General features: G+C 39.8%; 1 protein-coding gene across 1 annotated transcript; it reads right to left on the reverse strand.

Moving 5' to 3' along the window:
* On the reverse strand, positions 1–24872 carry LOC307117652 (E3 ubiquitin-protein ligase TRIM39-like). Its single transcript, XM_079802633.1, has 7 exons — positions 24771–24872; positions 22128–22684; positions 19245–19340; positions 18032–18265; positions 3594–3741; positions 3111–3137; positions 1–765 (listed from the first exon to the last, which is right to left on the reverse strand). Exons 2-7 carry the CDS (start codon positions 22680–22682, stop codon positions 227–229), a joined length of 1599 nt encoding a protein of 532 aa, XP_079658759.1. The 5' UTR covers positions 22683–22684; positions 24771–24872; the 3' UTR covers positions 1–226.
* Positions 24873–26828: the final 1956 nt, after the last annotated feature.

The raw sequence follows: 26828 nt of genomic DNA on the forward strand, positions 1-26828 counted from the left end.
AGAATTGAACACTTGTCTTTATTCAGATGCTGCAGTTATTACAATATAAACCAAAAACCTCAACATTTCACAAGACATTCAATATTAACAGCTGGAGAGAAAAGAGAGAAAATGACTTCAGAGATTTCCTTATAAAATAACAATAGAAACACTCTGGAATGTTTTAAGGGCCTGAATATACAGTTCATTCTGCACTTGTACAAATTTTGGTTTTTATCCACATATTCTAATCCATTAAAGGTGAGATGATCAGTGGGTTTGAGTTTTTACCTTCATCATTACGGCCTGGGTTGAAATATGGATAGAGTTTCTCAGTGAAAGTCTGGCCAGTGAAAGAGTAGAGATGAGATCTGGACTCCACTTCATAAAAAGAGACCAGACCCTCCTCATAATCCACAAACACACCCACCTTCTCAGGTTTCAGAGATAAAGAGACAGATGGATTATCAATAATTGAATATTCATTCCCATTCCACAGACTCAGAGCCCAGAATCCATCCGCAGTACTCCAGAGCCAGATATCCTCCTTCCTGTTAATGAATTCTCTGGCCACTCCTAAATCCCACCCAGTCTTTCCCTTCACCTGCACCTCATAGTAAAATCTCCCTGAACTGAATCCCTGCTTTGCCAGAACACAAACGGCGTGATCAAATCTCTTTGGGTTTTCTGGGACGTTCCGCTTAATGTCTCCTAGACTGACTTGTTTTCCATCCTCAGACAGGATGAGATATGGATTCGCTGTATCAGGATCCAGAGTCACATCCACTGAGAGAGATCAGACATTATCAATCAACTTCAGAATCATGTTCAGATGTACAGTATATATTCAGGGGTGCACATAACTCGTTTGGTCTGGTTCTCAAGGGGAGAAGCTGATTGGTGCTCACACTTATCCTACACACTGACATCATCACTTTCCTCCTGACTGCTCTCCTCACCGTCTTCTTTTCTCTTCAACATGGCAGATTATATTACGTTTATTCTTTCTGGATTCCGTTTTTTTTTGTTTTTTGTTTTTTTTTTTTTAGTTTAATTTTAAGGGTCAAATTAAATGTTAGTACTCAAAAAGCATGTCTAATTAATTGAAATATTGAAACTAACAATTTAGTAAAAATGTAGGGCCCTATGAAATAAGTTTTTTTTTTTTTTTTCAAATTCTGCTTCATTTTGACCAAATTATGTTTTTCTGTTTTAATATTTCTGGATGGTTTAATTCAATTTTAATAATCAAAAAGCATCTCTAATTCATAAAAACATAAATTTCAATGAAATGTTTTTCTCCACAAATTCTTTATGTATTTTCTTGTAATCAAATGAAGATTTGTCTTTTAATTATATGAAATTAAACAAACTGTTCTGCACAATGAGATTTACTGTTCAAATTAAAACATGGAAGGAAAATTTTGTTCATTCCTTAAAAAATAATTATTAATAATAATGTATTATTAGTAGCAGGGCTCTGAACCGGTTCAAGTAACGAAAATGAAAACCGGAAACAAACGAAATTTTAAGAGGAACAAAAACGAAAACGAAATCAAAATCAATTTGAATCGTTCTGAACAGAAACGTTAATTTGAAATGACCATTAACCGGTTAATAACGTTATTTTATCGTTCTCTTTAATATTTTAATTTGGCAGTGACCAATCATGAATTGAGTAGTTTAGCATGTGACGTGACGGATCAAGCGTGAGTGAAATGATAGTCTTTCAGATTGCCAATACAGCTCAATGTTTTCTACAGACGGTTAATGCTTCGTATTAAATGGTGTTATATTGCATTAAATGATCAAGCTTTATTAGCTGACTGAATTTGATTATGGGATGCAAGGATGTGTTGTGCAGTGTTTGCTTTGAAAATACCAGCATTAAAAGAGCAATGGTTATCCAGTTTATTTATTCTTTATTCATGCAATTGTTAAAACAAGTCGTGTTGAAAAAAAAGTTATGTACAAAGAATGTTATCACTCTTCTGAAAAGAATTAGGCATATAGAGGCCACTTTCCGCTCCATTAAAACAGCTCAATATTTGTCCCGCTGTTTATGCTTTGTAATTAATGCATGTATTTCTGTTATGGTTTTAAAAATGTTATGAAATAAATATTCAAGTTTAATTATCATGCGTTATATTATTATTGAGTGAAAATAAGTCTTTATTTATACATATTTGTTTAAAGTATAGGCTAAATTAAAATAACGTTATTAACCGGTATTTTTTCAAATCAAACCGTTTTCGGAACAGTAACGTTTAATGAGGAACGCAAAAACGGAAACGCTAAAATATCGATTCTGCTCGGAGTGAAAGCCCTGCTTTTTTTTTTTTTTACGTTTTTAAGCCCTGATTAGTAGTGTTAGTATTATTATTACTTTGAGACATTTCTAAATTCAACCAAACTTATTTTGACTCATGAAGCGGTGAAGACGTTTCTGTTTCTGTGTGTTTATGTGACTGTAGTTTCTCTCAAATGAAACTGTGAAATGCTCATGAAGTGACTCAGAGCAGCTCTGGAGATGAAGTTCATGTGTTCATGTCCTCATATAGTGAGGCTTCAGAGGCTGACAACACTGTGTGTGTGTGTGTGTGTGTGTGTGTGTGTGTGTGTGTGTGTGTGTGTGTGTGTGTGTGTGTGTGTGTGTGTGTGTGTGTGTGTGTGTGTGTGTGTGTGTGTGTGTGTGTGTGTGTGTGTGTGTGTGTGTGTGTGTGTGTGTGTGTGTGTGTGTGTGTGTGTGTGTGTGTGTGTGTGTTCACACGAGATGCGCAGACAGAGGTGAGTATCCAAACACTGTACTCAAGTTAAAGTACTAATCTGAATAGTTACTTGAGTAAGAGTAAAAAAGTATCCAATAAAAAAACTAGTTACCTAGTTACTAGTTACTTCATAGCATAGCTTATATAACAACAATACAATAACATGTTAATATTTAGATAGATATTGAATGTAAATTGTTATTATCATAATTAGATATCCAAATCCTTAAGTAAACATGTGCAAAAGCGCTTTCCTTCACGTTTTCTGCTGAGCATCGTTTATTTGTACCAGTTATGAGCAACCCTGTATATAATACAGATTATTAACAGTATTGTGAGTGTATTGTGTCAGTCACACTGTACCTGCAAACGTCTGAGCCCACTTCAACCCTGTGAACACAGATGACAATATAATGATGAATTATTAATAGGAATAATTTCAGGTTAACAGTGAGTTTCTCTCTATTGGCAGCATCAGTGGTGTGTAGTGAGTTCTGCTGATGTGTTAGTGTTTGTACACGGATAGTTACATCATGTTGCTTACATGTCTCTAAAGTAAGTTAAAGTCATAGTGTTTTAACTGATTATGACGTGAGTTAAATTTAAACTTTACATACACTGGGTTTAGTAAGTGATTTTATCACACCAGTCTAATGCTAACATGGCAGGTTGAAGTTATGTTGTGGTTATATTTATGAACAGTGTGATCTTTTGCAGACAGAGATAAAATAATTCACAGGTCACTGATGCTAAAACGTTATTTAATCCATCATTTTCCTTGAAATAGTTTTTTTCTTAGATAGTTAATAGCAAAATATATATATACACTGTATGATATGCACATACCAGTTTGACTGAGCTTTTCATTTAGTGTCTCTTGAGTTTTCTTCAGTTCAGTCAGAGCTGAAATCAGAGACTTCAGATTCACATCAGAGTCAATCCTGATCTCAGTCCAGTTCTTGCTGTGTGGACGACTGTACAGAGATGAGCTCATCTACAGGAGAGAGAGAGAGAGAGAGAGAGAGAGAGAGAGAGAGAGAGAGAGAGAGAGAGAGAGAGAGAGAGAGAGAGAGAGAGAGAGAGAGAGAGAGAGAGAGAGTTTTAAATATGTTTTATGAGGCAAGACACCGCAGGTGAAAAGGGTAAAATATCCAATTTCTGAAATATTGTCTAATTAAATATGCACTAATTAGATTAAATATTCAGAACTGACATCTGAACGTTGGATAAAGTCAGATTCAAAGTTCTTGTTTGATTTTGTTGACATTAGAGTTAAAGGTTTTTACTGAGGGGATTCTGGATTTCTCTTTTTTTCACTCCATAAATCAGAAAATACTGTCAACAGCCAGAAAAAAGAGGAATTTTCACCATGATTAAAACAAAGCATTGTGAGTGTATTGAAGAGAATTGTATATGAACACATCTTCAGAATATAGATAGGAATAAAACTATAAAGTGTGTGTGTGTGTGTGTGTGTGTGTGTGTGTGTGTGTGTGTGTGTGTGTGTGTGTGTGTGTGTGTGTGTGTGTGTGTGTGTGTGTGTGTGTGTGTGTGTGTGTGTGTGTGTGTGTGTGTGTGTGTGTGTGTGTGTGTGTGTAAGTGCTGCTGAAGTTGAGATTTCTGACGGTTATTATAGTTAACTGACACTAAAAACACACACACACACACACTCAAAAAATCCAAACACATGCCGGGGCAACATTTTTCTTTTTTTTTGTAACTTGATGTACTAAAATAACTGAATAACTGAAATAAAAATGAGTAAAAATTATAGACATTAAAAAAATGAAAAAAAAAATGAAAATGAAAATATAAAAGTATTAAAGAGCACCTATCATGCAATTTTGAAATTTACCTTTCATGTAATGTGTAACATAGATCTAAGTGAACAAAAACATCCTGCAAAGTTTGAAATATGACAGTGCACCGTATATATAGTTATTTTCTTTCAAAAGTAAGAGTCGACTCGGAGTCATTTTTAAGAATCGTTAGAAGACCGAAGCTTTTTCTCTGACTAGATGACGTCAACTTGTCAAGTTATTTGAATACGATACGCCCACTTACTGCTCCAAGACGCCAGTGAAAACTAGAAAACATCATGGCGACGAGACGCCAGTGAAAACTAGAAAACATCATGGCCACGAGACGCCAGTGAAAACTAGAAAACATCATGGCGACGAGACGCCAGTGAAAACTAGAAAACATCATGGCGACGAGACGCCAGTGAAAACTAGAAAACATCATGGCGACGAGACGCCAGTGAAAACTAGAAAACATCATGGAGACGAGACGCCAGTGAAAACTAGAAAACATCATGGCGACGAGACGCCAGTGAAAACTAGAAAACATCATGGCGACGAGACGCCAGTGAAAACTAGAAAACATCATGGCCACGAGACGCCAGTGAAAACTAGAAAACATCATGGCCACGAGACACCAGTGAAAACTAGAAAACATCATGGCCACGAGACGCCGGTGAAAACTAGAAAACATCATGGAGACGAGACGCCAGTGAAAACTAGAAAACATCATGGAGACGAGACTGTGTTCTGAAGTGCGACTCAAAAGCAAACTTTTTTCATCTGCCCAAGGATGAGCATTTGAAGACTAAGTGGCTTGAAGACAAACCATACATCGTTGCGATTGTGTGTTTATTAGTCGTCAAATGTCTCTATTTGCATGTTTCGCGATCTCAGGGAGCTTTTATTATGGACTTCTATTATGGCACATGGTTCTTCTTCGTCTGTCTGTACCATATATGGACTACATGTGCACAGAGCGCCCTCCGGCTGCCAGGATGAATTGAAAACAACACATAAGAGACTCAATCGCTCATGAATAGGCTATATCTGCGCAATTTGAGGAAGTATTGAATAAAAAATACTCCTCTTTTTAGAAATTTGACACAGACATATGAGAATCTATCAATATTTCTCCTCATCTGCACACTTTTGAACTAAAAGCCCTGAGGGATGTTGATTTGTCGCGAGTCTTCATGAGGAGAATAGAGGAGTTTTTTTATGAATGAGATCAGCTGAGGCTCATATTACAATCAAACGGTATCGACGCGGTTTTCATATTCATAACTCCTGACACATATTAACAAATTACTGTCACTATAAGACTTTGATGGGCGTTGCGTTTCCGAAAATATCTGCACAGACTATACCAATCACAACTGACTGGGTCATCGGACCAATCAGCGCAGATTAGCGTCACATAAAGGCGGGGTTTTGAAAAGTGAATCACTAAAGGAATCATTTGAGAATCGCTGTCAAAACAGGTAAAAATAAATGCATATTATAAGAAAACTAAAGTCTTTTTTTTCATTGCATGCATGCAAAACTGTTGTTGGGGACTTCTGAAACAATATTTGGAACATTTTAAATGCCATGATAGGTGCCCTTTAAATAAAATCACTGCTTAAGAGAAACTGTCATGGCCTTTAAAGATATGTATTGCAATTTTAATCTACAGAAACTAATAGATAAGTGCACTAAAATAAACACATAAACGTGTATTTTGGATGTTTTCTTTCCACTAGTGTGAAACAACACGTTATAAAAAGCCCAAAATCTGTAAATTGACCAGTGCATAAACATCTTGCCTTAACTCATTTACCTATTGTGATTTTATTACTAGGGCTGGGTGTTGACACAAATTTCACAATTCAATTCGATTTAGATTCACAAGCTTTCGATTCGATTCGATTTTAGATTTGTTTCGATTCAATTCAATATCGATTATTTTGGAAATGTATCAGGCACAAAACATGGAACATTTTCTCAAAGAAAACAATTTTCTGAACTAATGTTGTAAACTATGCACTGCATGAAAAGTGGGATTTTCGTCAGTATGTGACACTGTAGATTGCCGTGAAACTTCAGGTTTACGACTGTGCACGGCAATTTGCAGGCAACACCGAAAACTGCCGTAAATTGTAGGAAATTGACGTGGGCCTTGCTTGGCAGTTGTCCCCCCATGACCCCCCCTCCCCTTAATTCTAGGGGAGGCTTTATCATGTAAATGAACATGCTGTGAGCTACACAAATGCAAATCAGAGTAGCAGCAGGGGGAGTTTTATCTAGGTTCTGAATTTTTTTGACTAAAACAAGTTTAAAGTTTAAGTTAAAATGTTAACTTAAATTTAAGTTAAATGTACTCGTTTTAGTTCACATAACTAAATTTTTAGGGCAACCAGTTTGCTCCAATTTTTTAAGTAGATTCAACTTGTCCGGGCTCACAGTGTAGATTAATTACTCTGTATGTCATTAGCAATAACCAATGTTATGTAAAAAAAAATAAAAAAATACAGGACAGCAGTTCATGTCTTCAACCTTTAGAGAGGTTATGTGATGCAACAAGACAATGAACCAAAGCACACAAATAAATCAAGTAAAGCATACAGTTTACATACCAACATTAATTTTTCCACCCTGCACTGTGAATGATTTTTTAAATGGCTATTAATCATAAATGTGAAAAGTACAAGTTTGTTTGTTTATAGTTAAGTCAGATTGTGTTTTTCTGTAATTGTCATTTAAATTGAGCTCACACCACATTTTATGAATTATCAATGCAGATTTTCAAGAGGTGGTTTCCTGGACAGGGTTTAAATTATGCCAAGAGTAGGCCTTAATCTATTTAATCGTGAGTTAAAAAATTGTTGCCTGGAACAAAGATTAAGCACAGATTACTAACACCTGGACTATGAGTCCTGAACTAAAATAAACTGGATTCATTTACAGTTTTATCTAATTGCTTACACACAATTTCTGAAAATATGGCTCCATTTCTTGTAACTCTACACACAAAACATCAGACATCTCTTGCAAAAGCAACACTTTGTGCAAAACTATTTTAACTATTTCCAAAAATGTTGTTTTTGCATATATCTAACTACACACAATGCACAACTGAGGAATTTACAGTTGAACTGAAATCAACTGAACTGAATCAACACTGAAGTCACTTGAGCTGAATATTGACACTATTTTGGCTTGTTAGAGCCGGTTTACAGCAGAATTTGTTTTGAACTTGTTACTGAAGCTGCTATGAAACAATATATTTTGTTGTATGCATATTCTTTCTTTCTCAAACCTTAGTTTTGATTTCTAAGTGATCAATTTATGTATGTGTTTTCACACATGATCATTGGCTGTATGGGTCCTCAGTAAATGAATGTGGCATTTAAATGGCAAAAGTTATTCTTGTCTCTATAACTTATGACTTCCTAAAGACACGTTTATGGGTAAATAAAATATTAATAATATAAATAAAATGAATATCAAAACATATTTTAAATATAATGAAGTCATTTTATTATAGCACTCATCAGATGTTCCTGGAAACAAAACAGAGACAGAACAGTATAAACAAACTATACAACAAACTAAACACCAAATTACAAAAATATTATTATGTGAAAGTGAATAAAGTTGTGTTTTCAGTAATAAATATGTGCTGTGTAAATTAGCCTATACTTTTAGAAATTATATATAGCCTAACTTTAAAAAACAAACAATAACCCATATAGATAAATTATAATAATTGTATAATATTAAGCATTTACTTAATATACATTGTAACATTAGGTTACTTTACTCTAGCACAGTAGTCAGTTAAGCAATTAATTAATATCTTATATTAATATGTATGTAGCCTAGGCTACATCTAAAGGTAAGTCTTTAAAAAAAAAAAATATTACACTTCGACATGTACAGAATGTGCGCGTTAAGAAACACGTTCAAATGTGTCTTCTTAACATGTTAAAACTGTGCGTCGACTGTGTGTGTATGCCTGTTACACGACCAGAATGTGCGTGTCTACACATACAAAAGAAACACGTTAAAAATTGCTGCGTTGAAGCGGAAAACAGGGCGTGTTGAAGGTTGAAACGATCATAAGTCACGCGTTTCGTATAAAGAGATTTGGCCCCGGGCGCGTTCCATATAAGAGCCCTAGTCCAATGAGGTGCGAGGTCGAGGTCATGGCCATGACGCGTAGAAGACGAGCTTTAAACTTTTTTGTATGTTTTTTGCTGCTTTCCTTTTTCGCGATCAACTATGACAGGACACCGTCTTCAACTCAATCTCTGCGTGGACGCGACGAACTTTTTGGACTCATTTTCAGGAGGCTGTCTTCGTCTTCACAACTCTGAGGCAAACTGCAGGCGCTATGAACCAGAGCATGGGTAATGTAACGATTTAAAGAATATGCTTTTATTCAGCTGTATAAGGAAATGGACGCGTTAATAGATCCGAGCTTAAAACTGCACATTTTGTTTACACAGACTATCCTCGCCTCATAACGAAGCCGTGAGCTCTTATCTGCTTGGAGAGATTTCCGCGAGTCCAGATTTAACCGCTGATCAAGACGACATTGTGTGTAAGTAACTTCTAATGTGTTTCTCATTCCTTGTTTAATTTTACCGTGACTGTTTTTATTAATACCAGTCTCATGTAATTGTTTTCCAGCTGCCTGTAAGACGTATTATGAATCGACACGCCGGAGCTTCAGATACAAACAACCTGAACTTACATCGCAGGCGGAAACTGCGAAGTTTAGCTCGGAGTCGATCAAGAAGAAAAAGGGTAAGATTTATTATCCGTTTTTTGTCAATGTGAGTATTTTTCAGGTTGCTAATTGTCTTTATGGATTGTATTACAGTTGCTGGAAGCGAGAGTGTGCTGGATGAGGTGGACGTTTGGAAGTCCGCGACCATTGAACTCATGTTTGACGAGGAAGACGGCTTTGTTGACGGGGTTTCTGGATGGATTGTGCGGCCACCGCGCTCTAGTAGCCTGGAGCACGCCGAACTCTACATTACATTACGAGACGTTACTGCTGCACTGTACATAGTTGTGTGTTTAACAATAAAGCTCTTTCTTTGAGTAAACCGCTGTGTTTTATAAATGAAGCCCTTTCTTTGAATGAACAGCTGTATGCTTATAAATGAAGCCCCTTGTTTGAATAAACGGCACGGTCCGTATAATTTTCCCATATATTCCTTGATGGTATGAATACTTCATAGCACAATAACATTAATATGAAACAAATTATTACAACATAAATTATATATTTATTATTATTATTGGGGTTTACATTTATAATGAGCCAGGGGGGCCAATAATGATTGGTTTGCAGTGATCTGCCAACCAATCACGAGGGATTTTTCTTTTTTAAATGTAGTGGCTTCAGCCATTAGTGAGTGAGTAAATTCAAGTCTGGCCGTTGACTCTCTGGTTTCGCTGCTATTCATATGCAAATTAGAGGTGTCGCACCTCCGCGCTGTCTCTCAGCGGGGGGCTCTCCACCTACGTCATGGTTCGTTTACGACAATTTGTGGCACAGACGAACGCGACGTTCGCTGCCTCTAAATTGTCGAAAACTGCCGAAAATTAGGGAGATTTCCAGGAGTATACAGGCGTTTACGGGGTCGAAAATCCCACTTTTCATGCAGTGATGGGAGTCAGCTGATTGACCTTGAGTACATTAGCCTACTAATATTGAAGGTAAAAATTAACTTAAGTTATAATATTATCTTAACAATTACATAATCATAATTCTACTCCAATTCGTTTTTTTAAATATAAACATTTAAATGGTGGCTGTCATAAAAACTTGCCAGATTTATTCGTACATACATACATTAAATGTTGAAGAACATTAAAAATGACAAGGAATATCCTATGTAATGTGGTGCATATAATTAGCAAAATGCTCCTCTCTAGAGTAAATTTTTCCTGCTGACTAACGAGTTTATGGACACTGGATATGGTTTTTCTGAGGTAAATGTGATGTTACATGACATTGTTTACAAGCTGTTTTACTTGCATCTTTCTGCGGTTGAAACCATAGACTGTAAAAAAATATGGACGTAGGTGTCCGTGACGTCACCCATAGGATTCTGATGAGCAGTTTTGAAGCTCAAAGTATGGAAGAGATGGCCGTTGAAACACTGATTGAGCTATTCTATGTCTGACATGATACGATTTCGGTAAGTTGTCCTGTATCTTTTAACACACTTTCAGAAGCTCATTCATGTTTATTATCATATTTGGCACTGTTACTGGTATTAAAGGGTTAGTTCACCCAAAAATGAAAATTCTGTCATTAATTACTCACCCTCATGTCGTTCGACACCCGTAAGACCTCCGTTCATATTCGGAACACAAATGAAGATATTTTTGTTGAAAGCTGATGCTGAGAAAGGCTTCAGATAGGCCTCCATTGGCATTCAGTACATTCACACTTCCAAGATCCATAAAAGGCACTTAAAACGTCGTTACAAAGTCCATCTCACCACAGTGACTCTACAATAATTTTACGATGCGACGACAATAGTTTTTGTGTGCAAAAAAAAAATCTAAATAACACCTTTATCCAACTTGTTATTGTCTTCCGTGTGTGTCTCCACGACGCATGCGTGAGAATATGACGCAGATCCGGCGTTCGGACACATGACCCAGAAGCGATTTGTTTACAAGCAGAGGAAGATGCGCGTATCTAAGCTGTTGAATTCTACATTGATCGTGCTTTAGGTCTCGACGTAGTTCTCAAAATCGGGCTAAAGTGTGCCTTTCATGGATTCCCGAACCCCGGCGCTACGTCATATTCTCGCGCATGCGTCGTGGAGGCACACACGGAAGACAAGAACAAGTTGGATAAAGGTGTTATTTTGATTTTTTTTTTGCGCACAAAAACTATTGTCGTCGCATCGTAAAGTTATTCACGAGTTCACACTTACATCAAATTAAATGGAGTAAAGATTATGCGTATTTGGCGTGCTGTCCGGGGGAGGGCTCCGGGCTTGGAATTTTGGCCCGAACCCAGAGTCTCCCCCCGTGATAGAGATGGTCTAGAACTAGACTGTATTTTATTATGGATTGTGTTGACGTCTAATGAGAGTTTATTAAATCAAAGTGAGGAGATGGGGTGGTGGAGGGATGCTAAAAATAAAGACGGTCAACGAAAGAAGGTTAATATGCTGTATATATACACCTCCTATTGTTGATTAAATCGATTGGCTTGATGTGCTCCACATGTGTTTAATTAGGTTTAATTATCTGGACGTGTTCCTCCCGAAATTAGTTATTAAAACTTCACTTCACGAGTTCACACTTACATCAAATTAAATGGAGTAAAGATTATGCGTATTTGGCATGCTGTCCGGGGGAGGGCTCCGGGCTCGGAATTTTGGCCCCAACCCAGAGTATCCCCCAAAATGCAAAGAACCGGACAGCCACCAGAAAACCCCAAAATACGCAGATAATTGGTGGCCTGGTGTTTTGATAAGCCTGGTTGCTAGACCAGGAGGGCCCGTGTTGCCTCTGATGGGAGCAGCTCACGGTGTCGGGCGGACAGGTTCTACTGGCCGATGTACTGGGAGCAACCTTGATTTGGAACGATCGATTGGGAAGGCTCTTGCAACATCTGAGGGGGGCCCGGCTCACTGCAACAGACGAGAAACCTCCCTACCGGCTGATAAATGAGGAGCAACCTTGAATTAGAATGACCGATCGGGAAGGTCCTTGCAACGTCTGAGGGGGGCCAGGCTCACTGCAACAGACGAGAAACAATCCTACCGGCTGATAAATGAGGAGCATCCTCAAAAACTACCGATTGGGAAGGCTCTTGCAACGTCTGAGGGGGGCCAGGCTCATTGCAACAGACGAGAAACAATCCTACCGGCTGATAAATGAGGAGCATCCTCAAAAATTACCGATTGGGAAGGCTCTTGCAACGTCTGAGGGGGGCCTGGCTCACTGCAACAGACGAGGAAAAACCCTACCGGCCGGAAAAGACGGAGCAACGAGATTTAACGAGCGCATCATTTTTGAAATGGCCAATCGGGAGGGTTCAAGCCACATCTGGCGGGAGATTAGACTCTCGGCGTCAGATGGGTGAGCCCTACCAACCGATAAACGGAGCGTCCTAATTAAAGAGGATGACTGACCGAGGGGGCCCACCCAGCCTCTGTCTGGAGCGGCTTCCTGGCATCAGGTGAGTGGGTCCTATCGGTCAACGGTACGGTGAAAGAGATGTGAAACACCCAGCAGGAGAGCTCTCACAGCATCCGACGGGAGATCGAGACTCGTTGGCAGACGGGTGGAAGGTAAACGTAGAGGTTTGTCCAGGAGAGCCCTCACTGGACAGAAAAATAGGAAAGATAAGCATTTGACCAGGAGAGCTCTTGCAGCATCCGAAAGGAGAACAAGACTCACGGTATCGGACGAGTAAGCCTCGCTGGGTGAGAAAAAGAAAAAGTTGGATAGTGACCGGGAGGGCCCTCGCGGCATCCGAAGGGAGATTAATACTCACTGCAATCGGAAAAGGAAACCTCGCCGGACAGAGAAAGAAAAGATGAACAGATTTGAGATGTTTTTGGAACCAGAAGCGTGTAATGGGTTTGTTGGAAGCGTCTATAAGAAGGGGTTCAGAAGCAGATTTAGCCTGAAATTTCCTAATTTGGAGGTACGCAAGAAGGGTTTGGTATGGTTGGATTGGAGACAGGATGTTGAAAATGAAGATCAAATTATTATTATTATTATTATTTATTTTTATTTTATTTTTTTTACTTGGTCTGTCTTGGATCGTTTGATTAAGTACGATATGGTTTCGCCATTGAGTGCTGGTCGCAATTTCTGAGCATCCTAGGAAACCGAAAAAGCTAAAATAAGGGTTAGGTATGCAGGCTGCACTGATGGGCTGGTAACCTGTACGAAGGGTAGGGATACATTTTGAGAGGACATTTAGTATTGTGATCGCTGAACCCTTGATCAGGAGGGAGGTTCGTGAATTTCCTGGGGAGAGCTCCATACAACGATTGCGGAATTTTTTTGATGACGCTCGGGTAGAATTTGATGGACCCAACTTGGACGCCCTTAACGGTATTAAGATAGGAAACGAGTTGATTGAAAGGAGAGAAAATTTGAGGGTATGCATGTTATAAGAGAAGTGGAATGCTTTAAACATTTCCAAGCGGTCACGTAGGATTGGAAGGTTCTGGGAGGGAACAGCACTGCTGCAGAAGTGGAGAAATTAGCCAGAGAAACTGAGCTCCTGCGAGAGCAGAGGGAGAAGCACTGCTGTGGCAGTGGAGAAATTAGCCAGAGAAACTGAGCTCCTGCGGGAACAGAGGGAACAGCACTGCTGTGGCAGTGGAGAAATTAGCCAGAGAAACTGAGCTCCTGCGAGAGCAGAGGGAGAAGCACTGCTGTGGCAGTGGAGAAATTAGCCAGAGAAACTGAACTCCTGCGAGAGCAGAGGGAACAGCACTGCTGTGGCAGTGGAGAAATTAGCCAGAGAAACTGAGCTCCTGCGAGAGCAGAGGGAGAAGCACTGCTGTGGCAGTGGAGAAATTAGCCAGAGAAACTGAGCTCCTGCGGGAGCAGAGGGAACAGCACTGCTGTGGCAGTGGAGAAATTAGCCAGAGAAACTGAGCTCCTGCGAGAGCAGAGGGAACAGCACTGCTGTGGCAGTGGAGAAATTAGCCAGAGAAACTGAGCTCCTGCGGGAACAGAGGGAACAGCACTGCTGTGGCAGTGGAGAAATTAGCCAGAGAAACTGAGCTCCTGCGAGAGCAGAGGGAGAAGCACTGCTGTGGCAGTGGAGAAATTAGCCAGAGAAACTGAGCTCCTGCGGGAGCAGAGGGAACAGCACTGCTGTGGCAGTGGAGAAATTAGCCAGAGAAACTGAGCTCCTGCGAGAGCAGAGGGAACAGCACTGCTGTGGCAGTGGAGAAATTAGCCAGAGAAACTGAGCTCCTGCGGGAGCAGAGGGAACAGCACTGCTGTGGCAGTGGAGAAATTAGCCAGAGAAACTGAACTCCTGCGAGAGCAGAGGGAACAGCACTGCTGTGGCAGTGGAGAAATTAGCCAGAGAAACTGAGCTCCTGCGGGAGCAGAGGGAGAAATTAGCCAGAGAAACTGAGCTCCTGCGGGAGCAGAGGGAGAAATTAGCCAGAGAAACTGAGCTCCTGCGAGAGCAGAGGGAGAAGCACTGCTATGGCAGTGGAGAAATTAGCCAGAGAAACTCAGCTCCTGTGGGAGCAGAGGGAGAAATTAGCCAGAGAAACTGAATTCCTGCGGGAGCAGAGGGAACAGCACCACTGCTGCACTGGAGAAAAGGTTAGACAGACAAATGGAGAACCACATTCATATTAGGGAAACAGCTATGACATTTAAATCTAGCATATTTTGTGTATGAGCCCATACAGTAGCCTAGTGAAATAATTGTCCATATTTTCATGTAATTTGACAGTTTATTTTATTAAATCTAAAAATAAAAATCTAAAATGTGTGCATCAACCTGACACCTAGATGAACACTTTACAGTTGGTTTTATGACTAAGCCATTCTCTTCAAATGCTATTGAAGTTAGAAACATGTGTAACTTTAGAGACAGTCCCTAAAACCTTGGATATCGAATGTCCAATGTCATGGAGCTTTACTCCAGTTAATTTCACCTGTAGGTCAGTCTGGCCAGTAGGAATTCACAACCTTTGGATCATGAAAGCCAAATAATTTTGCTCGCTAGGCATTTACCATGGCCCTGTAAAAATTAATTTGAATGGTTTGTTGAGATTCGCTTAGCACTGTGTGGTGAATTTGCAGACGGTCCCTAAAGCAGCCTAGGCGGATACTTTACCTCGCTGAATACTGCTCCTTTAAGGCAGAACGCATTCTCTCTCACTCACTCGCTGATGAGTGGGCAGTCCGTAGATGGATTTTTCTGTTCAGTAACGCAATTGTCAGTGGAGTGTATGCGAACTGCCCCATGTGTGCGTGGGATCGACGTGGATAATAAACCCCATGGAATGTCAGATATGTGAGATTGCTTACACTTCGCAACGACCATTCAGGCCAGCTCTCCGTGTGAAGCGCTATGCATGTATACAACAAACAATATTAAATCACAATAAAGAAAACATTGTCATTGTTCATAAATATTCGCTTGGCATAGATGTGCGCCATTCATTGATTGTGAACTGCTCTGAACTGAAGCATTGTTGTGCAAGCCCGTACAACGCTCGGAATCTAAAACGTGAGTTTCACATGTATTTATTGAAATAGCCTTTGAAGTTTGCAGTAACCTGATATGTTTTTCTATCCCCAAAATATAAGATGCCATAAAATAATCATTAATAACATGGTATACAATATAGCCTACTGTAAGGTATTGATGCTACATTTAAGGAAATGGGTGCTCCAAGATACAGTGTACTAGTTCGCACACGTCTATTTTTTTTTCCGCAAATGTGAGTATATGGTCGCACTGTCGAGCCCTGTGTGACCGAGCTTATGTGAGCGAGCGTCAAGAAGCAGTGATTATCAGCTGGTTCCAACAAGTGGCTGATCGTTTGGCATAATATGCGGTTTTGTACTGTCATCATTTTAGTGATTTAGCTTTACCAGCAAGTATATTTATAGTTCATTACCGCGTGTGTTTCCATGATGAACGTAGGCTACTTCTCGCGTGTGAAAATTATGTCTGTATAGGCTACACTGAGGCGGCAAGATCGCAAGAAAGGCTTGTTGTAGTTTCCCCTTGCGGAGTGCACTCTTTACACTGTCCGAGCACTTTCGTGGTTGACTCTGTCCTCATTTTTCTAAAACAAAACGCTATTAACATGCATTTAGAACAACGATTAGAATTTAGAAGTCATAATCGCAATTGTGAATTGTGGCAAACACAAGTAACAGTTACATCCGGGAAAAGCTGAATTTATTTTACTGTGAATGCTGATGGAAGCGGCCGAAATGGTTTAGAAATCTGTAAGGAAAAGATTTTAGCATTGTAGAATTGCTTCGAGCTGTTTGAGCTATTTTAGGCTATACAGCGTGGGCTGGGGCGACCTTGCTAGCAGTCCATGCTAAGAATAAAGACGGTCAACGAAAGAAGGTAAATATGCTGTATATATACACCTCCTATTGTTGATTAAATCGATTGGCTTGATGTGCTCCACATGTGTTTAATTAGGTTTAATTATCTGAGGGTGCTCCACTTGGGTTTAATTAGGTTTAATTATCTGAGGGTGCTCCACTTGGGTTTAATTAGGTTTAATTATCTGGACGTGCTCCTCCCGAAATTAGTTACTAAAACTTCACTTGTAGAGTCACTGTGGTGAGATGGACTTTGTAACGACGTTTTAAGTGCCTTTTATGGATCTTGGAAGTGTGAATGTACTGAATGCCAATGGAGGCCTATCTGAAGCCTTTCTCAGCATCAGCTTTCAACAAAAATATCTTCATTTGTGTTCCGAATATGAACGGAGGTCTTACGGGTGTCGAACGACATGAGGGTGAGTAATTAATGACATAATTTTCATTTTTGGGTGAACTAACCCTTTAAGGCGGAAGAGAAGATCCGTTCATGTTTGCTCCGCGCTCCTCTTGAGCTGAGCTGCAGCAGAGCGATCTCACGCCACAGCGCCAAAACGGTATTTATGTTTTTGAATTTCATTTAAAAAAAATAGACGCAATTAGAAATCTGAGACTTTGTTTCACATCAATAGTAATAAAGCACAAAGATTGTTGCAATTTATTGGATTGGAGGCGTGCTACAATGTTTATTTCATTCATTAACTGAAAACAGGATGACTAATCGATTCTTTGGATTTAAGAATTTATATTGTTTTATAAAAGTAAGAATCGATCAAAATCGAGAAATCTATATTTTATACCCAGCCCTAGTTATTACTGCTTCTTTCTGTTCTGTATGATTTCTAAAGCATGATAAAATGGTCAGAGCCTTTGTTTTACAATGTCTTACAGCCAAAGCTGTGACCGTCAAGCCTTGATCAGTATCAGCACCTCTTGTGACTTTAGGAATTACAAATGGTGGTAAGAAAGAGTGGGTTTGAACAGGAAAGCAAAAAGTCTTTGTTGATTTTCATTCTTACAGAAACTGTAAAGCTGAAATAACCTTTTTATGAAAAACCTTATATCTCTGGGACACTAGGTGGCTCTGTGTTCAAACTTCTCAGGTTCCTTCAAGACATGCTGACAATGAATCCTACCAAATTCGATATGTCAAAGTGTTAAAAACAGTCAGTATTGACGCTTTCGGCATGACCCAAGGAATCTGAGACACCAAGCTCTTAATTTTTTGATAAACATTTCAAAAATTTCGGTGCACCTCTTTTGCTGTGGCTTGTTTGGAACTATTGTCATTGGAGAAATAGAGCAAAAACAGAATATGATAATGTGACTCAAGACCCCCACCTCTGGTTTGTCCTGTAATATTGTACATGATGGCTGATGAGACAGATTTTGACTGACCTGTATGAGGTGGAGATGATCGTCAGTGTGTGAGAGCTGCTCCAGCTCAGTGTTTCTCCTCTTCAGCTCAGTGATTTCCTGCTGCAGCTCTTTAATGAGAACTTCAGCCTGTTTCTCTGCTGTTTTCTGCTGTTCCTCCATCATCTTCAGCTGCTCAGACTGACATCTCTCAATGGAGCAGATCAGATCAGTGAAGAGCTCAACAATGGAGGATTTCTCTTCCTCTGTGTTTCTCTGATGAATGACAACAGTTAAAAGATGTTCTATTTGATAATCTATTATGTATTCACATATTATTTAAAGGAATACTTCACCACAAAATGAAAATCTCTCATCATCAATTAAACTCATGTCAATCAACTCTTTCCCCACCAGCGTTTTTTTTTTTTAAAAGTTGCCAGCTACTGCCAGCATTTTTGATCATTTTCAAAAAATTGTCATGGCCCCCAGAATAGTTTGTTGAATGAATATCTGAAACATGCAATATAGTAAAAGAAAGAACACAATTGTATTCTATCTTAATGCATTATTTTTTATCAACAGGGTAAGTTTAATAAAAAGCAATATTTTGAGCAAAAATGCATTTTTGGATCGTGTTCAGAAAGATGATCAAAACATAGATGGAGTAGATTGAGCTCATCGACATCCCCGAAGCTTTATAGTCCTATAGCTCGTCCTGGGTCAACATTTCATTAGGGTAACATGGGCAGATTTGATTTATATGCTGTTTAATGTTGATTGCATTATTTTACATATGCATATGCTTACATATGCAATCACTTGTTTCTGCTTCTTCACCTGTGTTTTGATCAGAAGATTCCGTACTTTTTCAGAAGATGTATAATAGCGCTCCCTACTGTATAACAGTGAAAACACAGAAAGCCGTAAATTTCCATCAAAGGTGTGGAAAGAGTTCAAATGTGTGATTTTCAGTGTAACACAAAATAAATGTTCATGCTGCTCTTGAGTGTCAAAGCACTCCAATAGAACTGCATACAACTCAAGTGCAATAAACCAAGATTACTAAAAGATGGCAGAACTCTCAATGTATTCAACACCTTTATTAATTAGATTGAAATACTATGATGCATACAATTTTTTGAGATGTATTTTTGGTAGGATAGTTGGAGAGTGAACAGAAAGTGAAATGGGAGAGGGGGATTGGAAGTGACCATAAGTCAGGATATAAACTGGGGTTGATCGAAGCACAAACCTTTCTCAGCTCTACTGAGTGTTTGATCTCTTGAATCTTCTTCATTCTGTCCTGGATCATCTGATGAACGTCTATCTGTGTCTGAACCAGCTGATTCTACATACAGAGAAAAACACAGACGCATTTATCACTGAATATATCGTTCCATCTTCTGACAGTTTTATTAATTAGAAAAAAAATTATGCAGCTTTTATTAGATGTAAGGAAAGACTATTGGATTTTGCTGGGGGGGGGGGGGTTAAAGGACAGGTTCTTCAACATGTCAAGACACAGGAAATAAAACATTTAGGTTACTAATGTAACCCCTATTCCCTGAAGGAGGGAATGGAGACGTTACGTCGGACTGAACTGACATAATGGGATCCCACCTGAGTGACTTTTACCAGTCAACCTTCAGTGGTAACAGAACAAGCCAAGTGTGATTTACATCGCGAGCCATTCCTTGCTTCTGGGTTTATATGCCAAACTCTCACATTAAGTTTTCTGCTGAGGAGCCGAGACGGAGTCCCTGCCAATTCAGCGGAGGTACAGGAGTTGTGGCGATGGGACGTAACATCTCTGTTACCTCTTTCAGGGAACGGGGGTTACATTAGTAACCTAGAGTTCATGTTCCCTATCAGTCATTCATGTTCAACGTTACGTCGGTTTGAATTGAATTATTGGATCCCTTTGGAAAGTGTTACAACAACTGCCCAGAGTAAGCCGCCTAGTCCCCCTGCACGTGTTGGGGCGGATGAAAGGACATGGCTTTGCATGGAGAATGCCGATCACTTGTGTCCCTTCTGACCCTATACAGTGAGACTACTTGATAACACTGGGAAGTGTGCCTATTCCAACCAGAAAGGAATGCTACGGAAACCACATCCTGCCCATAGGGAGGTAACATGTGGAGTTACTCATATAGACTGACGATTTGGGCAGTGTTACATATGAAAGTTCTCGCCTTGTCCAGAGGTGGAGTCAATACCGTTTCAAAGTTGTCTAGTACAGGGGTCGACCAACTGGGCATACACACAATTACTCTGAGCAGAGGGAGCTCTCACTGCAAGGGGTCACGGCTCGCTTTGGGATTAGTAAACCAAGCAATGGCATCCACTTTCAAGTGGGCACTTTGGAGACGGCCTTTCCCTTCTGCTGTCCTCCATTGCAGACAAAGAGCTGTTCTGAAGTTCTGAGTGTGGTCCATGTACAAACACATGGTGTGAATACAGCAAGCGAGAAGAACATCAAGCAATAAAGGGGCTCCACTTCAAAGCGTAAGCATGCCTCATAGAGGGAGCTCTAACTGAAGTGATAGTGTTAACTACCACTGGAGGTAGGCCACTTTAGGTCTCTTCCTTTATCTCGACCAGGTTCAGCCAGAGATGGCATTCCTGGACCACTAGCGTGGACATCGTCTGGCCGAGAAGCCGCAGTGACTTTCATCACCCTGAGGGCGAGGTCCGTCGTTGTCTAAAGCTCCTGCATCAACCCTGCACCAGAACTACCCTCATGCAGCTCTTTTAGTGTTTGGCCTCATATACCTGCAGGAGGGCTATAGCATGCAGGGCAGAGGTGGGCTGTCTAGCGGTGCTGTAAGCCTTGGCTGCGAATGTAGCCGAGAACTTACAGGCCTTGGATAGGAGACGCAGACGATATAACTGAACCACAACTGCACGCTCTACCTGGGGGATCTCCATGTATCCTTTGGCCACCCCGCCATCGAGGGTAGTACGAGCAGAGGAGGCAGCGGAACGGTTTCTGGCAGAAAAAGGTGCCTTCCACGATGTTGTGACCTCCTCGTGCACTTGCGGGAAGAAAGGGACTGGAAAGCTGCTGTTCACTGTGTGCCACCCAGAGACACCAATCATTCAGAGATACCATCATCCAATCATCCGTCATTGAGGGATGGAGATTCGACTGCGCTGTTCCCTTCTGTGGAGTCAAACCTGGAGCTGAAATCATGGTTGATTCATTTCTGGAGCTGAAATCATGGTCATGAAATCAGGTTGGACTCGATCAACATTGGTACTCTCCCCGAAGGGGGCAGCACATTCGAATCTTCATCCCTCAATGACTTCATCCCCCAATGACTCAAGCCTGTCCTCTGATGCAGCGATCGACAAACGGAAGCTCCACAGCCTGTGATGTGAAAGATGAGTGGGAGAGCTCCCACTGTAATCCTAAGATCACCCTGTAAATTAACCGAAATGGCTCTCTGCTGCGCAGAAAGACCAGATCAGGGAATAGAAGAGGGGAATCCACCTTTTTCAAGGTATCTCAGTCTTTATCTCAGCATCGCAATGGTCATCTTCCTGCAGTGAGTGCATGACTCATGAACGAATGTTACCTCAGCATGCTTGGGCTGTCAGACGAGGCCAGGAAACGACCACATGCAGAAACAAACAGGTTTAATGACATCCTTAAAAAGAGGCAGCATCAGCATGTTTACTAAGTCACCATGTTTAATAGTCCGGCTTTTACATAAATTGCTCTTTAGATGTTGAAGCACCCAGGGGTATAGCCACTGCACTTAACCGTGCAAGCACTCAGCAACCGTGATCTCTGCTAGAATGTGCCGTCACACCAACACAGGAACAGCTTCCCTCTTGTTCAGTAGACTCACTGAATGATGATCGAAGAGCAGAGTGAAACAATGTCCGCTCTGCTCTGAAGCAAAAGCTTAATGTGCGAGTTTGCAAGCTGCCTTATATACCCGGAAGCGGGGAGTGGCTTGCGACACAAATCTGACTTGTTGGCTTGTTCTGTTGCCACTCGAAGGTGATTGGGCTCTCAGGCAAGATCCCTATACATCAGTTCAGTCCAACGTAACATTGAATGTGACTGACTGATAGGGAACTGCATTTCATGGGAAGTTAAAGTGCTTTGTCTGAATCTTTTTACCTTCTTCTCTCTACTCTCCTCCTCTATAGGAACAGTGTTGTGAGTCCTGTGTTCTCCTTCAGTGCAGGACAGACACACACACGTCTGATCATCTCTGCAGAACAGCTCCAGAGGTCTCTCGTGTTTCTGGCATATATAATCCTCCAGATTTTCCACAGCATTGATGAGTTTGTGTTTCTTTAGACGTGGGACACTGAGATGAGGCTCTAGATGAGTCTCACAGTAAGAGCATTGACACGTCAGGCAGGTCTTCACAGCTTTCTGCTTTCTTTCACCACAGACGTCACAGAACACCTCAGGTTCTCCTAGATTAAGCTTCTCATTAAAGTGTTGCACAACCTCTCTGAGTGTTGTATTAATCTTGAGATCAGGTCTTCTGCTGAATGTGTCTTTACAGAGTGGACAGAAGCAGGTCTTTGTGTTCGTCCAGCACTTGCTCAGGCAGGATCTGCAGAAGTTGTGTCCACATGGAGTGGTGACTGGATCAGTGAACACTTCCAGACAGATGGAGCACTGGAGCTCCTCATTTAGTGCTGGACCACTGGAGGATGCCATGACTGAAAAGATAAGTAATGACAATATATCATCTACACGGCTGAATAGAGGGATTTTGATAATTATATATACTGAATATATTAGCCTATGTATTTTGCATGTTAAATACATGTTGGGGAGTAGATTTAGATTTAGATTTATGCATTTGGCAGACGCTTTTATCCAAAGCGGCTTACAGTGCACTAATTACAGGGACAATCCCCCTGGAGCAACATGGAGTAAAGTGCCTTGCTCAAGGACACACTGGTGGTGACCGCTGGGATTGAACCAGCAACCTTCTGCATATCAGTTAAGTGGTTTAACCCACTGGACCACCATCTCCATCTTTAGCATATGCTGAGTACTAGTATGGGAGTAACTAGTGACATGTAACGCAGTTATGTAATTTAATTACAAAACAAATGTAAAAAAAGTGTAATTAAATTTCAGTTACTTATGAAAATGTTAATGATTAAAAAAGGATCTGAATATTTGCTGTAAAACGCTAGGATATGTTGAATAATATTAGTTTGTTGCTTTGCCTGTTTTTGATGTGCGCGAGGTCTCCTGTGATTTAAAGGTTGTTTAGTAAAGCAATGCTATTCTGATGCTTTTGATTGGTTCTCTTGTTTGAATTTGCAGCAACACATCTGCCAATGGAAGTGGTTAAATCACGCGTCTGTGCGCGTCTCAAAATGCTTTTATGACGCTAAATTAATGTAAACACCATCAGTAATGTTTAATGAATTAAACAGACAGGGCAAAAACATCTTATATTTCAAAAGAGATTGTGCATTAGTGTGAATGCAGGTCTCCCGCTGTCTATGATGTCATCATTAATAATCAAACAACAGTAAAGCTGAGAAAGAGAAAAATCACTCACAGTTCAGACACTCTTAAATACTGAAAGCACTCTTTGTTCATTGCTTGTAATATGTTTTTTTGTTTCTCTTTATGATTTACTACTTTGTTTTGCAGCTATATTAGTTTATAGCCTATATTTAAAATTATTAACATGCAATTGTTTTAATTAAAATGTTATAATGTGTAGTTATTTTAAAAAGTTTATAATTACATATATCATAATAAAAAACATATTAATTATTAATATTAATCTTATTAATTTATTAAAAACTTAAAAAGGAAAAAGTTCAAGAATTGTTTTGGAATCGGATCGTGACTCCCAGAATCGGATTGTGAGGTACCAATTAAAGATTTCCACCATTACTATACAATGATGTAAGCCTATTGTTGAATAATACAGAAGATAAAGAGTTTAAAAAATAATCGCATATTAAATCGCAATTGCAATATTGGTTAAAAAATCGCAATTCGATTTTTTTCCAAAATCGTTCAGCCCTACACGCAAACAGAGTTTGCCCTTCCCCCCTACTGACTTTCACTTTCGGACGGGGGCTCGAAAATGGAAGTGAATGAGGCTTTGCGATTTTTTATTTCTTTTTATCTAGGCCTACGTGAAATTCTGCATCCATTGTACAATTTTTTTATTTATTTTTTTCCACCTCAGAAGGGCAACGTGAGTCGAGAAGGGCATATGGGCAGTTGCCCGGGCAACCTGAGCAACCTGCACCTGCAACCTGCACCTGCATCTAGATATATATATATAAAAAAACAATTTTTATCTTGACAATTAAAACATCAGACAACACTAGAACAATAATTTAATCAAATTACTCGTCGTTTTTTTCAGCTGAAAATGAAAGACGCTCGTCTGCACGATCCTCATTAGGATTTAACCGCCAAAACTTTTTTCCACGTGGCCGAGTTCCTTAATTCTAGTAGTGGCCCGCCTGTGACAAAACTAACTTAATAGACACCGCTACGCAGAATATGAACCTGGCAGCAGTGCAACTGTGTTCAGCCGAAGCTGGTCCATACAGAAAAAGACGTCTGTCAGCCAGATGTGTTATGCACAGTCGGCACGGATCTGGGCCGTTATCTTTTCACCCATGCCGGTGAGCTGGAAGCAGCCCAACTGTGCTTTCTATCTGGCTTCTGAGCTAAACTGCCAGTGTGAAAACACCCTTAATTTGACCAACATTCTTATATTGCATCATGACATAAACTAGTGAACTTGCATTTCCTTACCTGTGAGTGAATATCAAATCTGATCGTTGATTTCAGAGTTTCTGAATGTTGCTGTGAAGAAGCTTCAGGTTCATCTGTTCAGTTTCACTTTCACTGAAGTCTTCACACACATGCAGTGATGTCATAGAGCTCCGCCCATAATCATGAATATGAAGCAGTTCCTGATTCATCCCTGATGAAAACAGTGTAAGAATCTTTTAGAATATTATGTGTAGTTTTGTTAAGTTCCTTAATTTTTTATGACAACAGTGGCAAATATCAAGTTATTATCACAGTTTATACAATTGCCGATTGTTAGAAGTGGCACACACTTAACATAGAGTAAAACAATATATAAAGGCTTTTGTAAAGTTGCTAAAAAATAAACGATGAAGGCATGGTAAAAAAAAAAAATCCATAATTGTTAGTTGTTATTAAAGCCGACCCAGGGGCCTAACTACAGACAGTGCAGGCAGTGCAGATATCGCAGGATATTGTGACACATTTCAAATCAAATGCGGTGGTTTCAGATTTGAAAAATCACACGTCATTTGCGCTCTACCGCCGCGCTTACTGACGAATGTTCCCTCTAAGCTGCGCACGTGCAGACAGACGCAAAATGCGGGGAGAAATCCATTTGATTGTAGTTTAAAAGAGAAATAATTGCAGTGCTCTGGTCAACCGCAATTAGTATCGTGCGTATAGTGTTAGAACCGGCGAATGCGGTTTACAGGTTTCATAGAGAGAATTATCATGTGTTAGCGGCAGTGAGTCATGTTTGCGGTCCAAATAGCTCAATATTAGAGGCAATATATCAGTTTAAATACTTCAATTAGTTGTTATATTATATTATAGGCTGTTATAATTATATTATATATTGTAAGCCAAATAAAGAATTGATCTCACAAGGGGATTGTTTAGGGATCCTTGCCATTAAAAAGTAAAGCAAAACCCCTGATACAGAAAATCTTGGAAATTGATAAGCAATAAAGTCAAGTCAACTTTATTTATATAGCACTTTTCACAATGCAGATTGTTTCAAAGCAGCTTCACAGGGTTAAACAGTAAAAATAATGCAACAGAACGGTGATGTCATCAGATCATTTCAATTATCAAACAGTGACAATGTGGGCAGATCAGTAATTTAGTTTATATGGTTAATTTAGTTTACTAATTAGATTTATTTGGATATTTAGTTAACATTTTAGTGTCCCCAACTGAGCAAGCCAAGCCAAAGGCGACAGTGGCAAGGACATCAGGTGGCATCAGTTGGAGAAAAATAAACCTTGGGAGAAACCAAGCTCAGTCGAGGCCCGGATCCGGCTGACTGCAGTAAACTTCGGGATAAAACAGAGAGACTATCATTAGCGTAGATGCCATTCTTCTGATGATGTAACGAGTACATCAGGTCTGGGGCACGTTCAAAGCTCAAACCGGTGCGCAACGTTTTGCTATGGTTTCCGGTTGAATCAGTCAATCAATCAGCGGCAAAATGTATATAAACCACGCGGTATTAAAGAGACAGCTCACACAATGGAAGTAAAGTTGTAAACATGATTGTTGTAAGAGTTTAATAGTAATATATATAAATATAATCAACATGATGATGTATTTATTTATATCTTTAGCTTAATTGCAAGGCAAGTTTATTTATATACCAAATTTCATATATGGTAATTAAGTGCCTGACATAAAGTGAGAAAGAAAATACAAGCTATTAAAAAAGTAAGAAAATGATTTAAGTTAGAATTGATTACCAGGAGATAAGAAAGGTTCATTAAATGGGATTGGGATGTTGTCTTTTATTCTGGACGGCAAGGGCAGTGATTGCATGTATTTTGCAGTATTAAACACGTATTTATATCGATTTCATCAGGCTCCAAAAATTCCTCAAAAAGAACACAAAGAATGGCCTTCTCGGCTGCCATAGTTACAACTCTTGTGTCAAAAGAACAGGGTGTTCAAGGCAGCACCGTTTCCGATTAAAAAACGTTTTGCAACGTTGTGTCGGGGCTGAACGCAGCCCTGGGGCCCTATTTTAACGATCTGAAACGCAAGTGTCAAAGCACGAAGCGCAAG

This window comes from Gobio gobio, assembly GCF_949357685.1.
Source record: "Gobio gobio genome assembly, chromosome: 21".
Taxonomy (NCBI): Eukaryota; Metazoa; Chordata; class Actinopteri; order Cypriniformes; family Gobionidae; genus Gobio; species Gobio gobio.